General features: G+C 47.5%; 1 protein-coding gene across 1 annotated transcript in view; it reads left to right on the top strand.

The window, feature by feature from the left end:
• ghrhrl (growth hormone releasing hormone receptor, like) overlaps nt 1–23,678 on the top strand; it is a 70,216-nt gene that overhangs the window by 26,533 nt on the left and 20,005 nt on the right. Inside the window, exons 5-7 of the mRNA XM_056276755.1 lie at nt 12,090–12,193; nt 15,426–15,558; nt 15,808–15,961. Coding sequence (XP_056132730.1) covers nt 12,090–12,193; nt 15,426–15,558; nt 15,808–15,961 — 391 coding nt within the window. The remainder of the gene's footprint in view (nt 1–12,089; nt 12,194–15,425; nt 15,559–15,807; nt 15,962–23,678) is intronic.

The raw sequence follows: 23,678 nt of genomic DNA, 5'->3' as shown, positions 1-23,678 counted from the left end.
TGCTCCCGGAGCACAGAGACATTGTGGTGACGCCGGAAGAGGTACTGGACATCTTTTGCAGACAAAAAAGACGATTGGACCTGCTTTTATAAGGTAAGACCCACTTTTATTTATTAATGCATTGATGATTATCTACGGGCCATTAATATGTTGACATTTACCGTACGGTTGGGTATTAGGCTATAGTATACAGTGTGGGAATTTTATTTACCGGTAGTTTTCGGCAGTGTTGCCCGACCCCCCCAAAATATGTTTCTGGCTACGGGCCTGGAGCAGGATAAACGGTTTGGCTAATGGATGGATGGATGGGGCTTAAAGCAACACTGCAGTTTTTCTATTGAGCCCACAAGACCTGCTTGTTTCTCTGCGTTCAGGAAATGAAGCTCCCTATGAGGCATGATAAAAAAAATGGATGTAGATGTTTTTTTCTTCAGCCATCGTTCACGCGTATTTTTGCTGCAGCCTCAACCACCAACACCCGATTGCTGAGGAAGTAAAGATTTAAAATCCCGTGTTCATATAGGTCACGCCTCGTAGCGAGCATCACTTCCTGAGTGCAAATAAATGCTCATGTCTCATTTGCTGGTATTGCGGCAGTACTGCCCATGCGTGTCGCACCAAACCATTTGAGGTGAGGGCAGTGGAATTAAGTGGTGTATTGTAGCACCAGAGGTCCCAGCTTTTTGTGTACACACTCCAGCTCTTAATAAATCAATATAAAGATTTTACAACGTTGCTTTAAGAGCTCAGAGTAATGTAACTTTGGCTCTTAATCATAAGCCGACTACCATTAGCGGTTTAACAGAAACTCCATGTAAATAAAGAGGCACCTTGAGTCACCTAGTGAGGTGACCTAGTGGTCACCTATAATAGTGCACTGTAGATTCTAAACTGTTACTTGGTGTTTTAACTGAAACAGAAATTCGGTAGGCAGAATGGCCTACCAAACATGAGTTCAAGACAGGTTAAAACCTTTTTTTTATGTTTCCCCCTTTTTCTCCCCAATTGTACTTGGCCAATCATCCCACTCTTCCGAGCCGCCCCGGTCGCTGCTCCACCCCCTCTGCCGATCCGGGGAGGGCTGCAGACTACCACATGCCTCCTCTGACACATGTGGAGTCGCCAGCCGCTTCTTTTCACCTGACAGTGAGGCGTTTCACCAGGGGTACGTAGCGCGTGGGAGGATCACGCTGTTCCCCCCAGTCCCCCCCCCCCAAAAAAAAACAGTCGCCCTGACTGACCAGAGGAGGTGCTAGTGCAGCGACACATACCCACATCCGGCTTCCCACCCGCAGACACGGCCAATTGTGTCATTAGGGACGCCCGACCAAGCCGGGGGCAGTGTTGTAGTCAAGTCACGAAACCTCGAGTCCGAGTCGAGTCTCGAGTCCCCAGTGTTCGAGTCCGAGTCCTTAAAGAAGAGTCTGAGTCGAGTCCGAGTCACGTCCCTATTACGTTAGTCCGAGTCATCAAGTTTGAGTGTGAGTGGAGTTCCAAGATTGGCTCCAGTGCTCCACTCTGGCACCGTAAAAAAGCTGACATGCAAATAAAAAGGTCTACATGAAACAAAATGACACAGCCGTCACCACTTCAAAGGGAGTTTATTTACTTTGTGACACAATAGCAAAAAAACAACAAAACAAACTGACAAAAAAACAGTCTTTATCAGTTAACAAGTCAGAGTCCTCATCTTCAACCTCCGAGTCTGAATGCAGTCAGTGCTCGAGTCCAAGTCTAAGTCCGAGTCACCAGTGCTCAAGTCCAAGTCGAGTCACGAGTCCTGAAAATCAGGACTTGAGTCGGACTCGAGTACTACAACACTGGCCGGGGGTAACACGGGGATTCGAACCAGCGATCGCCATGTTGGTTAAACTGTTAAGGAAAGCTAGCATAGAATCCACGAACATGCCATAAATGTAAACCATGTAACCAAACAATGTGGTTCTGAATTGCAGCATTGAAACCTAAATAGCTGTTAAAGTAGCCCTGAAGAACCATTCACAGGTCAGAGTGTTTCTTCAGACACCGATGGTTCAAAGGTGCAACTTCAAGTCGATAAAAAGAAATCCGCTAGGCAGGAAACCTTTTTTTTGTAGGGTGTGTCACGTATGCGTTTGGATTTGAAACCTGTGGGTACCCGTAAGGAGTGATGTCATACCCGGAAATGTTGTAACAAGGGATTTCATTCAGTAAAGTGTTGAAATGCGAGTATGCGTTTGTCGTGAAAATTGTGACGGTCTAATTTCAAGTATTAAGACGTAAACACAACAATGGCGGCCAGGATATAGCGACCATAACCGCTTTAACTGGCGGCGATTAGGTTTGAACTGTTAACATGGAGAAATCCGGGATTCAGAACTTCGCCTGCTTTGGCGAACCAGCCACGCTTGGTCCGGGATGGTTAAGATGGTTGATGTAATATTTGCTAGTAACATTTGATTTGCTAATGTCCCTTACGGCTTTCCGTAGCGCCACAACAAAGTCACGTGATGTACGTAACAACGTCAGTCGGAATCCGGTCGGTGAATAAACACCCAGCACGAGAGAAGTCGTCCTTGCTTTATTAATGTTATAAGTTAACATAGCCAGAGGGCACAGATCATTACATGGAGTAGCGGAGTTTAAATACCCAATATGGATTCGTACGGCGTTCCAGCTCCACGGATGGACTGGGAATCGGCGAACTTACCTGAAGCATGGAGACGATTTCGACAAACAACGGAGCTAATGTTCAAGGGCCCCCTGCGCGGGAAGAACGAAGAGGAGAAATGCAGCTACCTCCTGCTCTGGATAGGGGAAAAAGGGCGCGATGTGCACAACACTTGGACACTCAGCGGAGAACAAGCCAAGAAGCTAGAAACGTACTACGATAAGTACACTGAGTACATCACCCCCAAAGCAAACCCGATTTATGCCAGATATAAATTTCATGAAAAGATGCAGGGAGAGAGTGAATCCTTCGAACAATTTGTAACTGAACTAAAGCTCCTAGTCAAAGACTGTGGCTACCCAAATGCCGACGAGATGGTCAGGGACCGCATCGTGTTTGCCACCAACTCACCCAGAGTGAGAGAAAAGCTACTTAGCCAGGGAGCTGAGCTAACGCTAGAAAAAGCCATAGATGTAGCCCGCTCACACGAGCTAGCAAAGCAACAGCTAAAGTTTATGGGCCAGGGCAGCACACATGAAACGGTGCACGCAATAGGCAGAAAGACTTACAAACCGAACGCACCCAAAGCAGCTAACGCTAACTTCAGACAAAGGGAAGGTAACGTTAGCACCGCCGCTAGGGCGTGTAGCTATTGTGGAGGGCTACACGGCGCTAAAGCCACTTGCCCAGCTAAGGGTAAACAATGCATTAAATGCAAGAAGCTCAATCATTTTGCTAAAGTATGCAAGTCTAGCTCCCAGGGACAGACAAAGTACTACCGCGGCACAGTACATGCCGTCGGAGAGAACCCAGAAGAGTACACCACTGACAGAGAGCAGGAAGAACTGTACTTCGACAACATTACAGTGGAGAGCATCGCTGTGGGAGAACAGACAGAGCTGTACATAGACTGCATCTCAATAGAGAACAACGGAAAAAGCAACGAGCAGGCTTACGTAGAGGTTGGAATTGGCACACCTCCACAGAAGGTAAAGTTTAAACTAGACACTGGGGCACAGGCCAATACTATTCCCACCAACCTGTTCCAGGCGCTGTTCAAAAATGTGACACTGAAACCAGCAATACACAGACTCACTGAATATGGAGGAGGCGCGCTGAGCGTGAAAGGCACATGCAAACTCAAATGTAAGTACAGAGACAATGCAATGATGCTGGACTTTTACGTCATTGACACAAACGCCCCACCAGTCATGGCAATGAAAACATGCCGTGACCTAAACTTGGTAAAAATAGTGATGGCTGTGAGCGAGGAAAACAATGTCACATCACAGAGCATAATGGATGAGTATGCAGATGTTTTCCAGGGAATAGGAGAGTTCCCAGGCGAGTGCACCTTCCGCGTCACACCAGATGCAACGCCGGTCGTCTGCCCACCACGCAGAATCCCCATCGCCCTACGCAGCAAACTGAGGGACGAGCTTGACAGCATGGAGAAAGGCGTCATAATCTGTAAGGTAACAGAACCCACAGAATGGGTGAACGCACTCGTCATTGTTGAGAAGCCAAAGACAGGCAAACTTAGAGTGTGTTTAGACCCCAGAGCTCTTAACAAAGTGATACAACGACCTCACTACCCCCTCCCCACGCTGGAGGACGCCACCACAAAGCTCGCTGGAGCTGAGTACTTTAGCGTGTTAGACGCGCGGTCAGGCTATTGGGCCATCAAACTGAGCACTGAATCCTCAATGTTGAACGACATTTAACACAGTGTTTGGCAGGTATCGTTTCCTCAGACTGCCATTCGGAATCGTGTCCGCTCAAGACGAGTTCCAGAGACACGTGGATGAAACATATGAAGGATTGGACGGTGTGACGGCCATAGTGGACGACATACTAGTGTTCGGCAAGACTAAAGAGGAACATGACCAGCGTCTCAGAGCGATGCTGAAGCGCACAAGGGAGCGAGGGGTGAGGCTCAACCCCGACAAGTGTCACATATGCGTGTCCGAGGTACGCTACTTCGGCCACACGCTCTCACACGAAGGCATCAAACCAGACCCACACAAGGTGAAGGCGGTCAAGGACATGCAACCCCCACAGAACAAAGCAGAGCTGGAGACAGTCCTCGGCATGATCAACTACCTCGCCAGATTCGCTCCACACCTCTCACAGATAAACTCACCCCTCAGACAGCTTCTGAAACAGGACAGTGAGTTTGTGTGGGATGCAGTCCACGACAAGGCGTTCCAAGAGATGAAGAATCTCATTACACAGCACCCAGGTCCGGTACTCTCATATTTCGACCCGCAGAAAGAGCTGCGACTCCAAGTGGATGCATCCAAAAGTGGCCTTGGGGCTGTCATGCTCCAAGATGGCAAACCAATTGCCTATGCGTCCAAGTCACTCAACAGCACTGAAGAAAACTACGCACAGATAGAGAAGGAGCTCTACGCTGTTGTCTTCGGCTGCAAGAGGTTCCACGAGTACATGTACGGACGAAAAGTGATTGTGGAGTCAGACCACAAGCCTCTGGAGGCAATACTAAAAAAGCCACTGGCAGCAGCACCACCTCGGCTGCAACGGATGATCCTGGCGCTCCAAAAATACGACATCCAAATCATCCACCGCCCCGGTAAGGACATACTGGTGGCCGACACACTGTCACGCAAGTCAATAGAACACCACGACAGTGACCTACAGGAAGGGATGGAGGCTCAAGTGCACACAGTCCTCAGCAACATCCCTGTGAGCGACACAAGACTCACAGAAATCAAGCAGGAAACAGCGCAAGATCCACAGCTCACCGCACTCAGACGAGCCACACTCACTGGCTGGCCAGACACAAAGAAAAAGTGCCCGCCCAGCATCCAGGAATACTGGAACCACAGAGCAGAAATCTCAGAAATGGACGGTATCCTGTTCAAAGGTGAGAGAATCATTGTCCCTCAAAAGCTTCGCAAGGACATGATACAGCGCATCCATGCCAGCCACCTTGGCGTGGAAAAAAGCAAATGCCGAGCAAGAGACTTACTGTTCTGGCCTGGCATGGGGAAACAGATCGAGGATGCGGTAGCAGACTGCAGCATATGCCAAGAACGGCGCAGCGCAAATGCAAAGGAACCAATGATGTCACACGCCATACCCGAGCGGCCGTGGCAAGTGATAGGCACAGACCTATTCACATGGAACTCACAGGACTTCATAGTCACTGTGGACTACTACTCCAGATTCTTCGAGCTAGAGAGACTTTACAGCTGCACCTCATCTGCCGTCATCATGAAGCTGAAAGCAGCAATGGCTCGACACGGAATCCCCGAGACTATCATCAGCGACAACGGTCCGTGCTACAGCTCTGGTGAGTTCCGCAACTTCTCACAGACATGGGGTTTCTCACACACCACCACGAGCCCCCACTACCCACAGAGCAACAGCCTCTCCGAGAAGACTGTCCAGACGGCCAAACGCATCCTGGACAAAGCCAAAGCTGAGAACAAAGACCCCTACATGAGCTTACTGGAGTATCGCAACACACCGGTGGACAACCTGAAATCACCAGCACAGCTACTGATGAGTCGGAGGCTGCGGTCCATTCTCCCATCAACAGCAAAACACCTGCAGCCACAGATCGCCAGTCAGGAGGATGTTCACAAAAGGAGAGCGGTATGTCAACAGCGCCAGCAGGCATACTACAACCGAACAGCCAAACCTCTGCCCCACCTGCCCGCAGGCACACCAATCCGCTTCCGGCAGGAGGATGGATCCTGGAGACCTGCAACTGTGGAAAGACCAGCGAACACAGACAGGAGCTACCACATCCAAACCAAAGAAGGTCAGATCTACCAACGCAACCGTCAACACCTGCGACAAAGCAGAGTGAACACTCACACTACACACACACACATTTCACAGCAGACTGTTACCAGCGCTAACAACAACACACAAGCCCATCAGCAAGAGCATGCTGAACCTCCAGACACGAACAATCAGCGAAAACCAGACACACAGCCTGGTTACACGAGGTCAGGTCGCACGATCAAACCAAGACAAATCCTTGACTTATGAATGTTAAAAAAAGAGAGAATTTTACACCAACCTGTACTATACCTGCTATGTTTTGAAAAGAAATATTTACAGCGTTCACTTACCTTGTGTACCTACCTGCTGTTTGCAGTTACCAGTAATGAAATGAAAAAAAAGATGAAATGTTATTACGGTGTCACATTTAGACAGTGAAGGAAATGTTTTACACTACTTTGTTGCAGTCCAGTTATATAAGAGTTCCACTTTCATATTCTTTCTTATTAAGATTGTATTCGCTTATAAACGTGCTCAACGTGGTCTGTATCTCTGCAGAGAAAGCAGCACTTTTCAGAAAAAGGGATATGTAATATTTGCTAGTAACATTTGATTTGCTAATGTCCCTTACGGCTTTCCGTAGCGCCACAACAAAGTCACGTGATGTACGTAACAACGTCAGTCGGAATCCGGTCGGTGAATGAACACCCAGCACGAGAGAAGTCGTCCTTGCTTTATTAATGTTATAAGTTAACATAGCCAGAGGGCACAGATCATTACAGTTGACGTCGTTCGAACTCTGTGCTGATGGCAAAAGACTCATTTTAACTAACGACGCTACGGACGCCATGAAGCAGAGAAGAAGGGCTCTGCTCTTACACCTTGCCGGACCAGATGGATGTACGAGACCTCTTCTCAACGTTAGCCAACACAGGGGAGGTTACGGATTATGCGGCGCTTTGAATCAGTACTTTGTACCCCAAGTTAATGCAGCATTTGCTCGGCGAACTTCTCACAAGTTATCTCGGAACCCTGGTGAGACCATACAGCAGCTTACTACCCGCCCACGACAGGCTGCCAGAGATTGTGATTTTGGGGGAGGGGGGGTGCTGATAATCAGATAAGGGACGCCATCCTGAGCAGGCGTACTTCGATGTAGGTGAGAAGGAAACTGTTGGAGGAAGGGCCAGCAGGTTTAACACTCGCCCGCACATTGCGGCTAGTAGCCTCGCAGTGCGAGAAGGTGGAGGAACAGCCGTCAGCCATGTCGGGCGCGAGGTAGGCGGAAACAGAGACTGTCCATCATGTCGCACAAAAAGGAGGGAGACACGTGAAACATTCCAGAGGGAAGCCAACAAATGAAAGGAAGTGGTACAGATGTGGACATACAGACCACCTGGGCAGGGACCCGAAATGCCCCGCAGACATGGACAGACATGTCATCAGTGCAACGGAAGGGACCACTTTTCAGCAGGATGTCGCACCAAGCCTAAAGATTCAAAACAACGTGTGAGTAATGCTGAGGAACAAGGTGACTACGCATTCGTTGTTAAGGAGAATAACACAACTGAGAGACTTACCTTTTCTGGGGGGGGGGGTAAAACTGCAGATGTTAGTTGATCCAGGGGCGACCAGTAATGTGATGGGTGAAAACACATGGGAGAGACTAAAATCACCATGTATAAAGTGTCGTTCATACATTCCCAAGACAGAGAGGAAGCTGCTCTCTTATGGTGCTAGCTAGCCACTATCTGTTAAAGGTGCATTCAGGTGTGAGATTGAGGTCGGAAATAAAACGAAGCAGGCAGAGTTAATTGTGGTTAATGGCGTGGGAGAGGCATTGCTAGGAAAGGAGACAGCCATGAGACTTGGAGTTTTGAAAGTAGAAGTCGATGTTGCAGCTGTATTGAACATAAAACAGTCACTTGAACAGCAGTAGCCAAAGCTATTCCAAGGGGTTGGAAAACTGAACTCCAAACAGGTTAGCTTACACATCAACCCAGACGTGAAGCCTGTCGCCCAGCCTCTTAGGCACATACCATTCAACCTCAGGGGGGCAGTAGTGGCCAAAATAAAGCAAAATATCACAGACCCACTCTCACTATTGCTGGGTGGGACAGCACAACGTGAGAGACACAATCACGGCTCGGACGAGTACGTGAGGTTTGTCGCTGTCAGCGCCACGCCAAAGGCAGTCACGACCAGAGAGGTGAAGGAGGCCTCTGTGACCGGCCCAGAGCTGATCGAGGTACGAAAGGCAATCACAAATGGGCGGTTTGAGAACTGCAAAGCATATGCAGCCATAGCGAATGAACTGTGCGTAGTGGGATATTTGGTCCTCCGTGGGACACGTATTGTGCTACCTCGTGTCCTACACGCGTGAGCACTGGCTTTAGCACATGAGGGACATCTCGGGATAGTGGGGACAAAACAGCACCTGAGAACCAAGGTTTGGTGGCCGGGGATGGATCGAGCAGCTGAAAAACACTGCAAAGACTGCCACGGTTGCCAGATAGTAGCCAGACCCAACCCACCAGAACTACTGAGACCCACAACCCTTCCAGACGGGCCTTGGCAGGATGTGGTCGTAGACTTGCTTGGACCCCTGCCGTCCAACCATTCCATTCTTGTAGTAGTAGATAATTATAGTCGTTATTACGAATATGATATCTTGACATCTACAACAAAAGAGAAAGTTATTGATAGCCTAGAGTCAATATTTAGCTGTCACGGCTTACCAGTCACCTGTAAATCAGATAATGGCCCACAGTTCAAGTCTGAGTTATTCCAAGAATATTGTGAGAATAATGGCGTCACACATCTGAAGACAACAGCTAAATGGGTTCAAGCCAACGGAGAGGTCGAGCGCCAGAATGCATCACTAATGAAGAGAATCGGGATTGCTCATTCAGAAGGATTGGACTGGAGAAGGGAGCTGAGAAAATATGTGACTGTGTACAGGAGCATCGACCATACCATGACAGGGAAGAGTCCAACAGAACTGCTCTGTAATCGTAAAGTGAGAGTAAAACTGCCAGACGTCACAGAGTCATGCACAAACGTGGAAGTGCGTGATCGGGACAGTGAGAAAAAGGGCAAATCCAAACTGTACACAGATGAACGCCGGAGAGCACAGCGCTCAGAGATCAAAGTCGGCAACACCGTGCTTGTAAGGCAAGACAAAGTGCATAAGTTTACCACTCCCTTTAACGCTACACCACACAAAGTTGTGAGTAAAAGAGGGAGTCATGTCATTGTAGAATCCCCAGCGGGAGCACGGTACGCAAGGAACAGTACTTTCGTGAATAATTACAGGACAACTGGACCGGAGGACACAACCCATGAGCAGGACGACACACAAGGGGTTGAGGACATCACAGTGGACTCTGATAAGGACACAGTGACCCCGCCAAGACCCGCTGGAACCAGCGTGGCAGACATGCCTAATGAAGGCAGGCCTCAGCGGCCCAAACGAGCGCCTCAGAGACTGTCTATGACTTGACTTGAATTTAAAGTAAGGGCACGGGTGACATGAGGATTGAGGACTTTTTAGATTTATTGTCAGACACAGGTTTGTAAGATGCCTGGATGCAAAATGAATACAGAATTCAATTATCAGACACAGGTTTGTAAGATGTCTGTAGATTTTCAGGGAAAAAAAGGGATGTCATGTATTGCGTTTGGATTTGACACCTGTGGGTACCCGTAAGGAGTGATGTCATACCCGGGAATGTTGTAGCAAGAGAATTCACTCAGTAAAGTGTTGAAATGTGAGTATGCCGTTTTGTCGTTCGTTTTGATTCAATTCAGTGACTATTGTAATGGTCTAATTTCAAGTGTTAAGACGTAAACACAACAGGGTGTAGTATAAAATGCAGATTTGATGTCTTTAGCAACAGTGCTACTCTCAGTCAGCAGCTGTGTATTATTTGTGTTTGAAGTAATATGTATATCACAGAGTTAAAGGCATACTGAGTAGCATGCTGCTGCTGCTGCTTTGGGCTTACATGTAAATGTAGCTTGATTAGGTTGCTCCTGCTCCCTCGTTCAAAAAGATGCAGACCCCATAAGTCTGTGTTGCTTTTCATCCTCGTCCTCTCCAGTGCTTGCCAACAGTGGAAAGACAACCCCAGATTTGCTCTGGTATTGGAGCAAGCCCTGTCTGCATGGCGTTTCACCTTGCTGTATTTTTTTTCTAGCTGCTGTGTCCACCATTTTGCATTCTTTCAGCTGTAATAATCTGGTACACACACACACACACAGAGTGCTGCAGTTTCAGAGATTCACGCCCTGCACAAGCAGTGGTATTGGTTGCAGGTGTTAACTAACAGACCGACAAACTAAAGGTTGACATCCAGAAATGTCCCAAACATTCAGAAAAACAAGGAACAGAGACAGAAGGCAGGCAGGGTTGCTGCCGACACTGACACAGACTACCTAATACTACCACTACTACTACTACTACTTCTACTTTCAGCTGTCACACCAGCCACCTGCATGTCCTCCCTCACCACATCCATAAACCTCCTCTTTGGCCTTCCTCTTTTCCTCTTCCCTTGCAGCTCCATATTCAGCATCCTTCTCCCAATATACCCAGCATCTCTCCTCCACACATGTCCAAACCATCTCAATCTTGCCTCTCTTGCTTTGTCTCCAAACCGTCCAACCTGAGCTGTCCCTCTAATATACTCGTTCCTAATCCTGTCTTTCTTCATCACTCCCAATGAAAATCTTATCATCTTCAACTCTGCCACCTCCAGCTCCACCTCCTGTCTTTTCATCAGTGCCACTGTTTCCAAACCATATAACATAGCTGGTCTCACAACCATCTTGTAAACCTTCCCTTTAACTCTTGCTGGTACCCTTCTGTCACAAATCACTCCTGACACTCTTCTCCACCCACTCCACCCTGCCTGCACTCTCTTCTTCACCTCTCTTCTGCACTCCCCATTACTTTAGACAGTTGACCCCAAGTATTTAAACTCATATACCTTCGTCACCTCTACTCCTTGCATCCTCACCATTCCACTGTCCTCCGCTCTCATTCACGCATATGTATTCCATCTTGCTCCTACTGACTTTCATTCGTCTTCTCTCCAGTGCCTACCTCCACCTCTCCAGGCTCTCTTCAACCTGCACCCTACTCTCACTACAGATCACAATGTCATCCGCAAACATCATAGTCCACGGAGACTCCTGCCTGATCTCATCCGTCAACCTGTCCAACTACCAATGGGCCATAAGTAATGATTGACTAGGAACATTTCTGGATAAGTTTATGCTATTTCAGTATTACAGTAGTCCTGTAATATTGGCATATAGATTTTGTGATGATGATGGAACAAATATTTTCTCACAGTATCAAATGATGACTCCATCCATGTCTCCTGTGTATTTGAACTTCTGTTTTACCTGAGCACACCCTAAGACCAGAAACATCTCGAGACACTTTCATTTCTTGATGCTGTGTAGGGTTGTTGAGAGTTGTGGTACCATATTCAGAAGTTTTTGCCTAGTTAGAAATGCATTTGCATCCAAAAAGCAGCATGAATGTATGCAGGGGGTTTCCTTATGAATTATTCAGGGACAATAGAGGTATTTTGAGGCCTAAAGATATCAGTGGAAGCTTTATCAGTTATAACATTGCTTTTAAGAGAGGATCTGTTTCTTCTCTTGTCTTCAGACCGAGCAGTCGTATTTTGCTACAGTGAAGCTCATCTACACCATCGGCTACAGCACTTCTCTGGTGTTTCTCTCTGCTGCGGTGCTGATCCTGTTTCTCTTTAGGTAAGATTAGGTGGGACTGAATGAGGTCGCTGGGAATCCAAAGAATCAATCAAATTTGCTTTTACAGGCTGAGCAAATTTTCCCATTTGATGCTTTGCTTAATGTGACATTTAAAATAACACAACATACTATAAGTATGCAGAATATGAGTATGTATACAAGTATGGTATTGTTTATATATTACAATTTTGGATTTCTATGTGTCGTACACTTAATGTCAATATCATTAAAATGTTTGTCGGGGTGTCTGTCATGAGACAGGGTTTGTTGTAACATTGTCAGTTTTACAGTTCATCAATGAGCTATAGTGATGTTCACAATACTGTGCACACCCTTTCATGTCTCTTTTCGCTCACATGAGAAGTTTCATGTGTCTGTGTGGAAGTGTTTTACACCAGAAAACACTCGGGCAGCCGGTCTGCACTCCTTAACAAATCAACACACTCATTGGACATACTAGGGAGGTCTTGCCCAACGTGTCGACAAAATGCAGATATCATCTTGCTTGACCGTCACCATGACTCCAATATGTGTTTTTTTTTTTTTGTTGTTGCAAATATTCCAGCAAAGAACTCCCCATCAAAAAATATGTGGAGAGAGTGAGAGTGTTTGTGGAGAGCTGGAGGGACTGGCTGTCCACCAGCCATTTAACTTTAGGGCACTCAGCAGTTTAATGTAAGATTTTTGGTGTTCAAAGTTAAAAATCACATTGCATAGATTTGACTAGTAATAATATTTCTGGGCTGGTAAAATATTTACCCAAAATTCTCAAGTTCCACTCCTGGTAATAGGTTTGCCAAATTTGGTCAGGTGCCTGAAGTGACATTTTAATTTTCCATGCATGTGCATGTGATTATGATCACTGCTTGCAGTGTGGGAAGATGGCGACGTGAATTCACGTTTGTGGCGGCCTCACCCAGTACCATCCATGACGTCTATGTCTAAGTTTGTCTTTGTTTGATGGCTGGGAGAGCTTGGTCTGCTGCGTCCGGTGGGCCGGGGGACCACGGCCCTGCCTGGAGCTGTGCCTGAAGACGAAACACCGAGGGCGGTCTGACAGGACGCAGAAGCGGAGCAGGCTAAGCTAACCGCTAGCCCATGCAGACCGGCAGTTCCGACAGTCATCCTGGCTGGCGTTTGTTCTCTGGACAGTGGCATTTTTGGACTGTGTTGCACTGAGTGGACTGTGTTGTTAACTGTTTGTTTTTTTGCTTCGTTCTGTGTTTTTGTATGTTTTTGGTGGTGTCGTTTTTGGGAATTTTGGATGTGTGTTTTTGTCTTTTGTATCACACTGCTGTGCGCAAATACATGAAAGAAATGACAATAAATTGTTCCGGATTCCTGATAGTTTTCATTTTAATATAAAATTAGTTCATGTGTACACTAACTTTTTAAAAGGGTACCGAATGGAATTTGGTAAATCGTTCCACCACCGGGGAACTACAGGAGAAGAGTCTGGCTAGTGACTTGGGGCTCCGTTGTGGCGGAAGTGCCAGGTGCCTTTCATTGGCAGAGCGTAGTGAGCGGGACTGAGCATAGACCTGAATGAGAGAGTTCAGGTAGGTGGGAGACGTTTAAGTTGCTGTTTTGTAAGTGAGCATTAAGGTTTTGAATTTGATGCGGGCAGCAACAGGGAGCCAGTGGAGGGATATGAGCAGCGGAGTGACGTGTGCTGTTTTGGGTTGGTTGAAGACCAGAATCTGCGTTCTGGATCATTTGCAGAGATTTGAAAGTGCATGCAGGCAGACTTGCCAGTAAGGAGTTGCAGTAGTCAGTGCGTGATATAACAAGAGCCTGTACAAGGAGTTGTGCTGCATGATCCGACAGGTAGGGTCTAAATTTCCTGATGTTGTACAGGGCAAATTGGCATGACTGAGCAATCGAGGTCACATGAACCTTAAAGGTTAGTTGGTCCTCAATCATGACACCCAGGTTTTGGGCAGACTGTGGGCATGAGTTGGGTTGATCTGAGCAGGATATTGATCTATTGTTGTAAGGCTGGACTGGCTGGGATGACAAGGAGCTCAGTCTTAGATAGGTTAAGCTGAAGGTGGCGTTCTTTCATCCATGCAGAGATATCAGCAAGGCATGACGATATCCATGCCGAGACTGTGAGGTCATCTGGCGGGAATGATAGGAAGAGCTGAGTATCATCAGCATAACAATGGTATGAGAAACCATGGGAGCAGATGATTGCACCAAGTGAGGAGGTGTATTTTGAGAAGAGGAGGGAACCGAGCACTGACCCTTGACGTACCCCTGTGGATAAGCCATGCTGTTTGGACACTTCTTCCCTCCAAGATATTCTAAAAGATCTCCCCGAGAGGTAGGACTTGAACCAGCAGAAGGCAGATCCTGAGATACCAAGCTCAGTGAGTGTGGACAGGAGGATTTGGTGGTTAACCGTGTCAAAAGCAGCTGACAGATCTAGCAGCAATAAAGCTGAAGACTGACCAGGAGCTCTAGCCAAACGCAGTGATTCTATTTCCAACAGGAGTGCAGTCTCGGTAGAGTGACCCCGCCTAAAGCCAGACTGGTTTGGATCATACAGATTGTTCTCAGAAAGGAATTCAGAGGCTTGGTTAAACACCATGTGCTCAAGTATTTGTGAAAGAAAGGGTAGGAGTGAAACTGGTCTGTAGTTTTCAACCTGGGCTGGGTTGAGTGTAGGTTTTTTGAGCAGTGGGGTAACCCGAACTTACTTAAATGTGGTGGGGAACACACCCGTTGTAAGCCAGGAGTTGATGTGTGTGACTGCGGGGTTAAGCGTGGGGGAAATGGTCTGTAGGAGTTTGGATGTTATCGGGTCCAGCGAACAGGTAGTAGGACGAGAGTCCTGCAGAAGCTTGGAGACTTTCTCCTCAGTCAGGAGGAAGAATGAGGTGAGTGAGGCACTGTTAGCTGGCAGCAGCAGATAGAGTTTGTCAGGCTCAGAGAACTTATTTATAAAATATTATAATATTTATAAATATTTATAATATTACTTTTTCTTTGTACTTTCTTTCAAATCGGAAAAATAACACATGTCCAGGAATCCACAAAGTACAATATTCGTAAACACAATCACAAGACAAAACCAGCTGAAATCCAAAGATTAAAAAAGCGGAAGTTCAACAAAACACCATTCGATATGACGTCAAATGAAAAGAGTGCCCCCACTGTTTCAGGCAGGTATTTTTTTTTCTATTTGAGAACATTGATTGATCTAGTATGTTTTGTCCGGTTTGAACAGGAGGTTGCGGTGTGCCAGGAATTACATTCACATCCAACTCTTCCTCACCTTTATCCTGAAGGCTGTGGCAGTGTTCATTAAGGATGCTACACTATTTTCCAGCAATGACGTCAACCACTGCACCCTCTCCAATGTAAGTGAATGAAAGCAAGAGAACAGGCTCTTCCCTGCATTGTGATGTTATCCGTATCAGATTTCCAGATGTAGCGCTCCTGTTTATTAAGTGCATGGGTCGCATACTTCTCTTTTGTGCGTCCTTATTCAACTGTGTTTACTGTTAACCCCATCATTGCTGCCTCTTTGTCTGTTTCTCTATTCCTGCTCACAATTTATTTTCTTTCCCGTTCTCTCCATACTTCTTTCTTCTCTCTCCTCTTTCCAGTTTGCCTGTAAAGCCTCTGTTGTCTTCTGTCACTACTGTGTGATGGCAAATTTTTTCTGGCTCCTGGTGGAGGCGCTCTACCTCAGTTCCTTACTGCTGACCTCCTTCCACCATGGCCGGCGATGTCTCTGGGGCTTTGGCCTGCTGGGTTGGGGTGAGGATCCTGATGGTCACTTTCACAGGCATAACGAACCAGCACCGGGCCCCAGTACAAAATGGTCAAAGTGGGTCCCGGCCTGCCCGTCACAATCAGACGTAACATAACATCATGTCAGTAACGAATGAAAGAAGTGAAAGCACGCAACTTTAAAATGACCGGCGACAGTGAAACACACTGCACAGTTAACACCTAAATGAAACCATTACTAGGAGACCACCCTGCTGCAGAAGTGCAGTCATAATAGCAAGGCCAAGATGTTAGGGTCAATACTCCTTTTTGTGCCCCTGACCGAGGCATGGCAAGACGAACTGGAGTCGGTACCCGGGTGCTGCACGGCGGCTGCCCACTGCTCCTAGCTACACAGCTAGGATGGGTTAAATGCAGAGAAAGAATTGCCCCACGGGGATTAATAAAAGTAGTAAAAAAAAAAAAGATAGTGATAGACGGTGTGAACTACAGGGGAGCCAGAGGAAGCTTGGCGCCTCTTAAAGTGTAACTTCTCCCCCAGGTCTGAGCCTAACTCCACCCACTGCATAATTTTGGAAAATGCTAAAAAGTGGACAAGGGACTGAGGGGGGTGAGAAGGAGCTGAGGAGGGGGCATGGGTGTGTGAGGCATGGGCAGCTGGGGAGATCCGCAAGATGGGTCCGGCGCTTTGCCGGCTTGCTGTCGCACCCCAGTCTCCTCAACCGGCCTGCATTCCGGCATGGCATCAGACACCACCCCGCTCTGACGCTCTGACCACTGCAACGTGGATGTGCTGCAGGCAGAAGGGGGCCTCGCAAGATGGGCCGCGGCTTTCTGGCAGCGGAAAAAGGCAGGCAATGGGGAGACTGCTCCCCCAGCTGCAGTGTGAGCTCAGCCCGACTGACCTAGTTGTCCGGTAGTGCTTCCCCAGCCGTCAAAAGCACAAGTACAAACCATTCCACCAAAATTGAAGATGATGAATTAATACAACTGTTAATTGGGAGAAATTCAAAAGGTTGGTAGAAAATGCAATAAAGGTGCAAGGTTAGCGAGTGAACTCTTGTGAATGATATGTCTCAAGCAGCATATATTTAAGGAGGTAGAGCGGGCCATCTAGTAATCAGAAGGTTGCTAGTTCGATCCCTGGCTCCTGCAGAGAACTTGTCAAACTGTCCTTGAGCGAGACACTAAACCCCTAACTGCTTCTGATGAGCAGGTTGGTGCCTTGCATGGCAGCCTCCACCATCAGCGTATGAATGTGTGTGTGAATGAGTCAGTGTGAGGCGTGCATTGTAAAGCACTTTGAGTGGTCAGTAGAAAAGCGCTGTATAAATGCAGTCCATTTACCATTTACTACTACTACCACTACTACTACTACTTTCGGCTGCTGCCGTTAGGGGGTACCATAACAGATCATCCGTTTCCATCTCTTCCTGTCCTCTGCATCTTCCTCTGTCACACCAGTCACCTGCAGGTCTTCCCTCACCACATCCATAAACCTCCTCTTTGGCCTTCCTCTTCTCCTCTTCCCTTGCAGCTCCATATTCCGCATCCTTCTCCCAATACACCCAGCATCCCTCCTCCACACATGTCCAAACCATCTCAATCTTGTCTCTCTTGCTTTGTCTCCAAACCGTCCAACCTGAGCTGTCAGCGGAGCTGAGGGTGATTCATTACTAATTCACCTTAACCAGCATGCTCGCTGTTTTTACCATCACCATCGAAGTGTGGCGGCGCAATAAATCACTTTAAGTCAAAGATCAGGAAAAAATAAACTTTCTTAGTCCCACTCAGTCTACGCGCCAAATTGCTAGTCAGCATACAGATATGTAAAGAAAAGAAGGAAGCTTACAATCAAATTTTGGATTTTGAGGCATCCAACCCAGGTCGCAGGGGATGTCGCCCATCCTTCCCCGGTTGTGGCTATTAAGGGATGCTCACTGCCCATTCTTCTTCGGCCTCTCCTTCCCATTCTCCAGAAGGCAAGGTGGTTTATGCTGGCTGGTTGGCACTGTTAGCTATGAAAGAAAAAGCCACTTTATTTTGTCATTGTAGGTTACAATAAAATTTGTTTTCTGCATTTGACACATCCTGTTGTATAGGAGCAGTGGTCAGCTGTGGTGCAGCACCTGCGGACCAACTCCAATTCTTTTTCCTATTGCCTTAGTCAGTGGCACAGGCAGGAGTATTAATCCTAATATGCATGACTTTTTTGATGGTGCGAGGAAACCAGAGCACCCGGAGGAAACCCACGCAGACATGGGGAGAACATGCAAACCCCACACAGAAAGGACCTGGGATGGCCTGAGGTTCGAACCCAGGACCTTCTTGCTGTGAGGCAACAGTGCTAACCACTGTGCCACCCCTGTCGATGCTAACTTGGATAACCACGGCCTAATTTTCCTTAATGCTAGCACTGTTAGCCTTGAGAGGTGCTCCCCCTGGGCTGGAAGGGATGGCTCCCCTTACTCCCCAGCTGAGGCGAATGAGAGGCAGGCAGCTCATGTTGCCTGCTCTTCCCCGGCCTTCACTCCTGTTTCTTTTGATGCTAATGTGGCTAACTGCAGCCTGTCAGCACCATTAGCTACCGGAGGCGCCAATGTGGCTGAACGTGGCTCCATTAGCATCTGGTAGAGCTAATGTTCATGATGGATTGATAGCTTCCCCTAAGGCTAATGTCATTTTCATGTCACTTTGGTTAAGTTGTTTCCACTGTTCCTCGATGCGTACATACCAAGCTGGGAGTGCATGTATGAGGGGCGCCCCTCATGCGGTTCCCACCAGTAGTAAGTTTTAGTTAGCTTCCTCTACTGAGGGCTACCGCAATTACTGCTCCACTTCCGTTTTGCCTTGTGATGTCGGCTGTGAGGGCTGCATGCAGGCAATCCCATCTTCGTTTGCAGTTCAGACAAAAGACGACAACCAATCCAAAGATGGTCATCAAAACATTATGGCTATCAAACAGCTTTCCAGTCGAGCTAACCCATTGCCCCTACCAAAGGGAGTTTTACTCCTTTTACTTCGGGGCACTGCTTCTCAGCCTGGACACGGCGTTGATTTTTTTCCCCCGTCGTCCCCAGTGATCGGCTCACTGGAGGATGAAGCAAGAGAAGTGGCTAAGTTGCTGTTAGCTTTAGCCGCTAGTCGGCCCTTTTGTCCAGAACCCCCCATGCCCTCCCTCCCATGAGGGGAGGGACAGTGCGGTTGGGCCTGTTCTAACTCTCCCTGCCAAATCGATTGCGCTGCCGCTCACAGCTTGACACTTGACATGGGTGAAGCAGTGCAGCCCTCTCCCCTTCTGGCTAGACAGAACTCAGAGGAAGAGCTATGCACTGCAGTTCTGCTGCCAGCCTCCTCCTTTCAGTGGTATCCTTCAGACCTCCCTCTCCACTCCTGCTGAGTGTGCGGCATTGGAGGAGGAAATAACCGCACTTTTCCACAAGGGAGACATAATGAATGTTCCCGTCAGAGGTGTGGAAGCGTTTCTTTTCCTCTTATTTCCTGGTTCCCAAGAAACAGGGGGCGTGAGACCAGTTTTGGATCTGTGCATCCTGAATGGCTACAATTCTCCGAGACTGTTTCGTATGCTGACGGTCAAGCTGGCATTTGAGTGTATCCAGCCAGGTGACTGGATGACTACCATAGATCTGACCGATGTGTATTTCAATGTCCCCATTCTACTGCGTCACAGGAAATTCCTGCGTTTCATGGTGGAAGGAAAGATTTATCAATTCAACCATCTCCTGTTCAGTTATTCCCTGGCTCCGTGCATGTTCTCCAGATGTGTAGAGATGGCCCTCGGGCCACTCAGGGTGAAGTGGGTGAGAATCTTAACTTATATCGACAATTGGCTGGTTCTCACTGCATCACAGCAGGAAGTGGAAGCCCATACAGCCCTGATCACCCATCACATCATGTAGCTGGGCTTTGCTATGGACCCCACCAAGAGTGCCCTTCACTTGAGCCAGTAGAGACCCTTCCTCAGTCTGCTTTTGGAGTCCCATACTATGACGGTGTGCCTGTCAGAGGAGCATGTGGTAGCATTGTTGCAGCCGACGCGATTTATCATTGGTCTCGGTGCGAGCAGGGAGTGTCATGTCTCTCCTTAGGATGATGTCAGCAGCCCACCCAGTGCTGTGCCTTGGGCTGCGACACATGAGGAACCTGTAACGTCGGTTTGCATGGCTGAACCCAATCCAAGACAAATAGCGCGAGCTCCTTATCCTTGCACTGGCATGGAGAGACGTAACATAATTCCAGTCATCTCCGTGAGGGAGTTCGGCTGGTATGCGTCCCCCACTATGTTCAGGTCTTAACAGATGTCTGTCTCCCTGGCTGGCTGGGGAGGGAGCCTCGGCTAGACCAGCATGGGGGGTACTTGGTCTGGCGCTCCTTGCCATATAAACCTTCTGGAGCTCACAGCGGTTCAGAAGGTGCTTCACCATTTTGCTGCTCCCTGAGAGGAAAGCACATCATGGCGAGGTCAGATTCCACCAAGGTGGTGGCTTACATGAACAGACAAGGGGTTGTCAGATCCCTAGCCCTGCACATCTCTATCCTGATGTGGGCAGATTGCCATCTCCGCTCCTTCAAAGCCTGCCATGTTTTGTGGTCTCTCAATGTGGGGGCAGAATTGGACTCCAATTCTGGGACAGCGCCACATGGTTTGGAAGTTGAGAGGATGAGGTTGAGCAACATGGGCCTCCCAGAGGCAGTGGGTGCAACTATTCAGAATGCATGTGCCTCTTCCACCTCCAAGGCTTATTCTACCTGCTGCTGGGATTTTGCAGGCTTGTGTGAGGCCAGGGACCTCAATATACACTCACTGGCCACTTTATTAGGTACACCTTGCTAGTACCAGGTTGGACTCCCTTTTGCCTTCAGAACTGCCTTAATCCTTCGTGGCATAGATTCAACAAGGTACTGGAAACATTCCTCAGAGAGTTTGGTCCATATTGACATGATAGCATCACGCAGTTGCTGCAGATTTGTCGGCGGCACATCCATGATGCGAATCTCCCGGTCCACCACATCCCAAAGGTGCTCTATTGGATTGAAATCTGGTGACTGTGGAGGCCATTTGAGTACAGTGAACTCATTGTCATGTTCAAGAAACCAGTCTGAGATGATTCAAGCTTTATGACATGGCACGATATCCTGCTGGAAGTAGCCATCAGAAGATGGGAACACTGTGGTCATAAAGGGATGGACATGGTCAGCAACAATACTCAGGTAGGCTGTGGTGTTGACACGATGCTCAATTGGTTGATACTAAGGGGCCCAAAGTGTGCCAAGAAAATATCCCCCACACCATTACACCACCACCACCAGCCTGAACCGTTGATACAAGGCAGGATGGATCCATGCTTTCATGTTGTTGACGCCAAATTCTGACCCTACCATCCGAATGTCGCAGCAGAAATCGAGAATCATCAGACCAGGCAACATTTTTCCAATCTTCTATTGTCCAATTTTGGTGAGCCTGTGCGAATTGTAGCCTCAGTTTCCTGTTCTTAGCTGACAGGAGTGGTACCCGGTGTGGTCTTCTGCTGCTGTAGCCCATCTGCCTCAAGGTTCGACGTGTTGTGCGTTCAGAGATGCTCTTCTGCATACCTCGGTTGTAATGAGTGGTTATTTGAGTTACTGTTGCCTTTCTATCAGCTCGAACCAGTCTGGCCATTCTCCTCTGACCTCTGGCATCAACAAGGCATTTTCGCCCACAGAACTGCCACTCACTGGATATTTTCTCTTTTTCGGACCATTCTCTGTAAACCCTAGAGATGGTTGTGTGTGAAAATCCCAGTAGATCAGCAGTTTGTGAAATACTCAGACCAGCCCGTCTGGCACCAACAACCATGCCACGTTCAAAGTCACTTAAATCACCTTTCTTCCCCATTCTGATGCTCGGTTTGAACTGCAGCAGATCGTCTTGACCATGTCTATATGCCTAAATGCATTGAGTTGTTGCCATGTGATTGGCTGATTAGAAATTTGCGTTAACGAGCAGTTGGACGGGTGTGCCTAATAAAGTGGCCGGTGAGTGTACATTCCTGCCCGTTGCAGGATGTTCTGCAGTTCTTACAGGACCTGTTTGATGGTGGTCCCACTACTTCCACTGCTTCACAATCAGTAGCCAGTCCTTGGTCAAGTGCTTCCTGATGGGGTCCATAAAATGAGGCCCCCCTACTCGATGCCTTGTTCCTCAGTGGGACCTGCAGAAGGTTCTGGATGGGTTGACTGGCCTACCGTTTGAGCCACTTGGCCAGACGGACTTGGAGTTGTTACCTGTCAAGACGGCTCTTCACTTGGGTCTTACTTCGGCCATGAGGGTGGGGGATCTGTGTGCCTTGTTGGTACATCCCTCCTGCATGTCTGTCAGTGATGACAAGGGGTCGGTGGAATTGCGCCCCAACCCGTCCTTACAGCCGAAGATCATCACCTCCTCATTCAAGTCAAGGGTTATCCGTCTCAGAGCATTATTTCCTCCTCCTCACACTTACAAGGAGAAGGAGCACCTCTACACCTTGTGTCCAATGAGGGCACATTGATGCTATGTAGAGTGGTCGGTAGAGCTGGACTCGACTATTGATGCGAATTTTTGAAGCGAGTATTAATGCGAGGATCTAATGACGGGGGCAAATTTGCGATATTGGGGTATACAAATAAAATTGACTTGACTTGACTATTCTGGTATTCGTTTGTGGGGTTGGTATTTGGATTTCAGGCAAACTACAAAAATAAATTTCGTCAGCACATTCTTGTACTATATACTTTTTAAATACACTGTTGAAATGTGGAAACATAGCATCTCAGCTTGGGTACTTGACATCCCTCTCACTCACAACAGTGATGTCCCGCTTCAGTCCACCTTGGCCGTTAAAGGGAGGACAACATGCTGAAGACCGCAGCTGTGCTGCTGCTGTTATAACTGCACTAGCTTGTAGTTCCAAGTGATTTGTGATTTCTTTGTCAGAAAAATGTCGGAGTATTACCCTGCTAAGCCTACTGTTTCGGCTATCTCATTAAAAGTATGGTTGTTATAACAGAAATATGCGTGTTTTGTATCTTTGTTTGGCTCTTGTTGGGTTCAGGTCGTAAACCGTTATCTTAGGCTGACCGAATTTGGAAATGGAGTTGGTCCTCGGGCGCTGCACTGCGGCTGCCCACTGCTGCTAAATGCAACAGACAAATTTGTCCGCACTAAATGCAGCGGACAAATCTCGTTTTGATGTATGTGAGTACTGAGGCATGACAATAAAGAAATGATAGCTAAATAGAAATCTTATAAATAGAAATCTCAAATCGAATTTGTTGGAGCTAGTATGCTGTTTCTGCACTTCTGTTTCACAGTGCTTTATTGGCTGTTGTCTTGCATCCAGAGCCTGTTATTATGAGCATTTATGTAGGGCTATAATTTATTCATGATAAGAAAAAATGTCACAAAAAGTGTATAGATAGGACCTTGTTCAACCAAATCGCTTGGGGTTACAAACATACATAAAACACACCATGCCTTTTTTTAATTAACAAATAAAAATACAAACAATACTGTAGAATAACAGAATCCTTAACAATTAATGCCTTTAATTAAATCGAGACACGTGTTGCAGTGCTATGCCGTCCATCTCAGCCGAGAACGGAGAAATGTCTGGCCGAGTCCTTCCCGTGTCATGTTCCAAATATTCGCCGTTGATTACTACCAAAGCTCCAGGGTAAAAAAAAAAAAAAAAAAAAAGGCATTCGG

The sequence above is a fragment of the Lampris incognitus genome, chromosome 3 (assembly GCF_029633865.1).
Source record: "Lampris incognitus isolate fLamInc1 chromosome 3, fLamInc1.hap2, whole genome shotgun sequence".
In the NCBI taxonomy this organism is placed as follows: Eukaryota; Metazoa; Chordata; class Actinopteri; order Lampriformes; family Lampridae; genus Lampris; species Lampris incognitus.
This window is presented reverse-complemented; position numbering and strand designations above follow the sequence as displayed.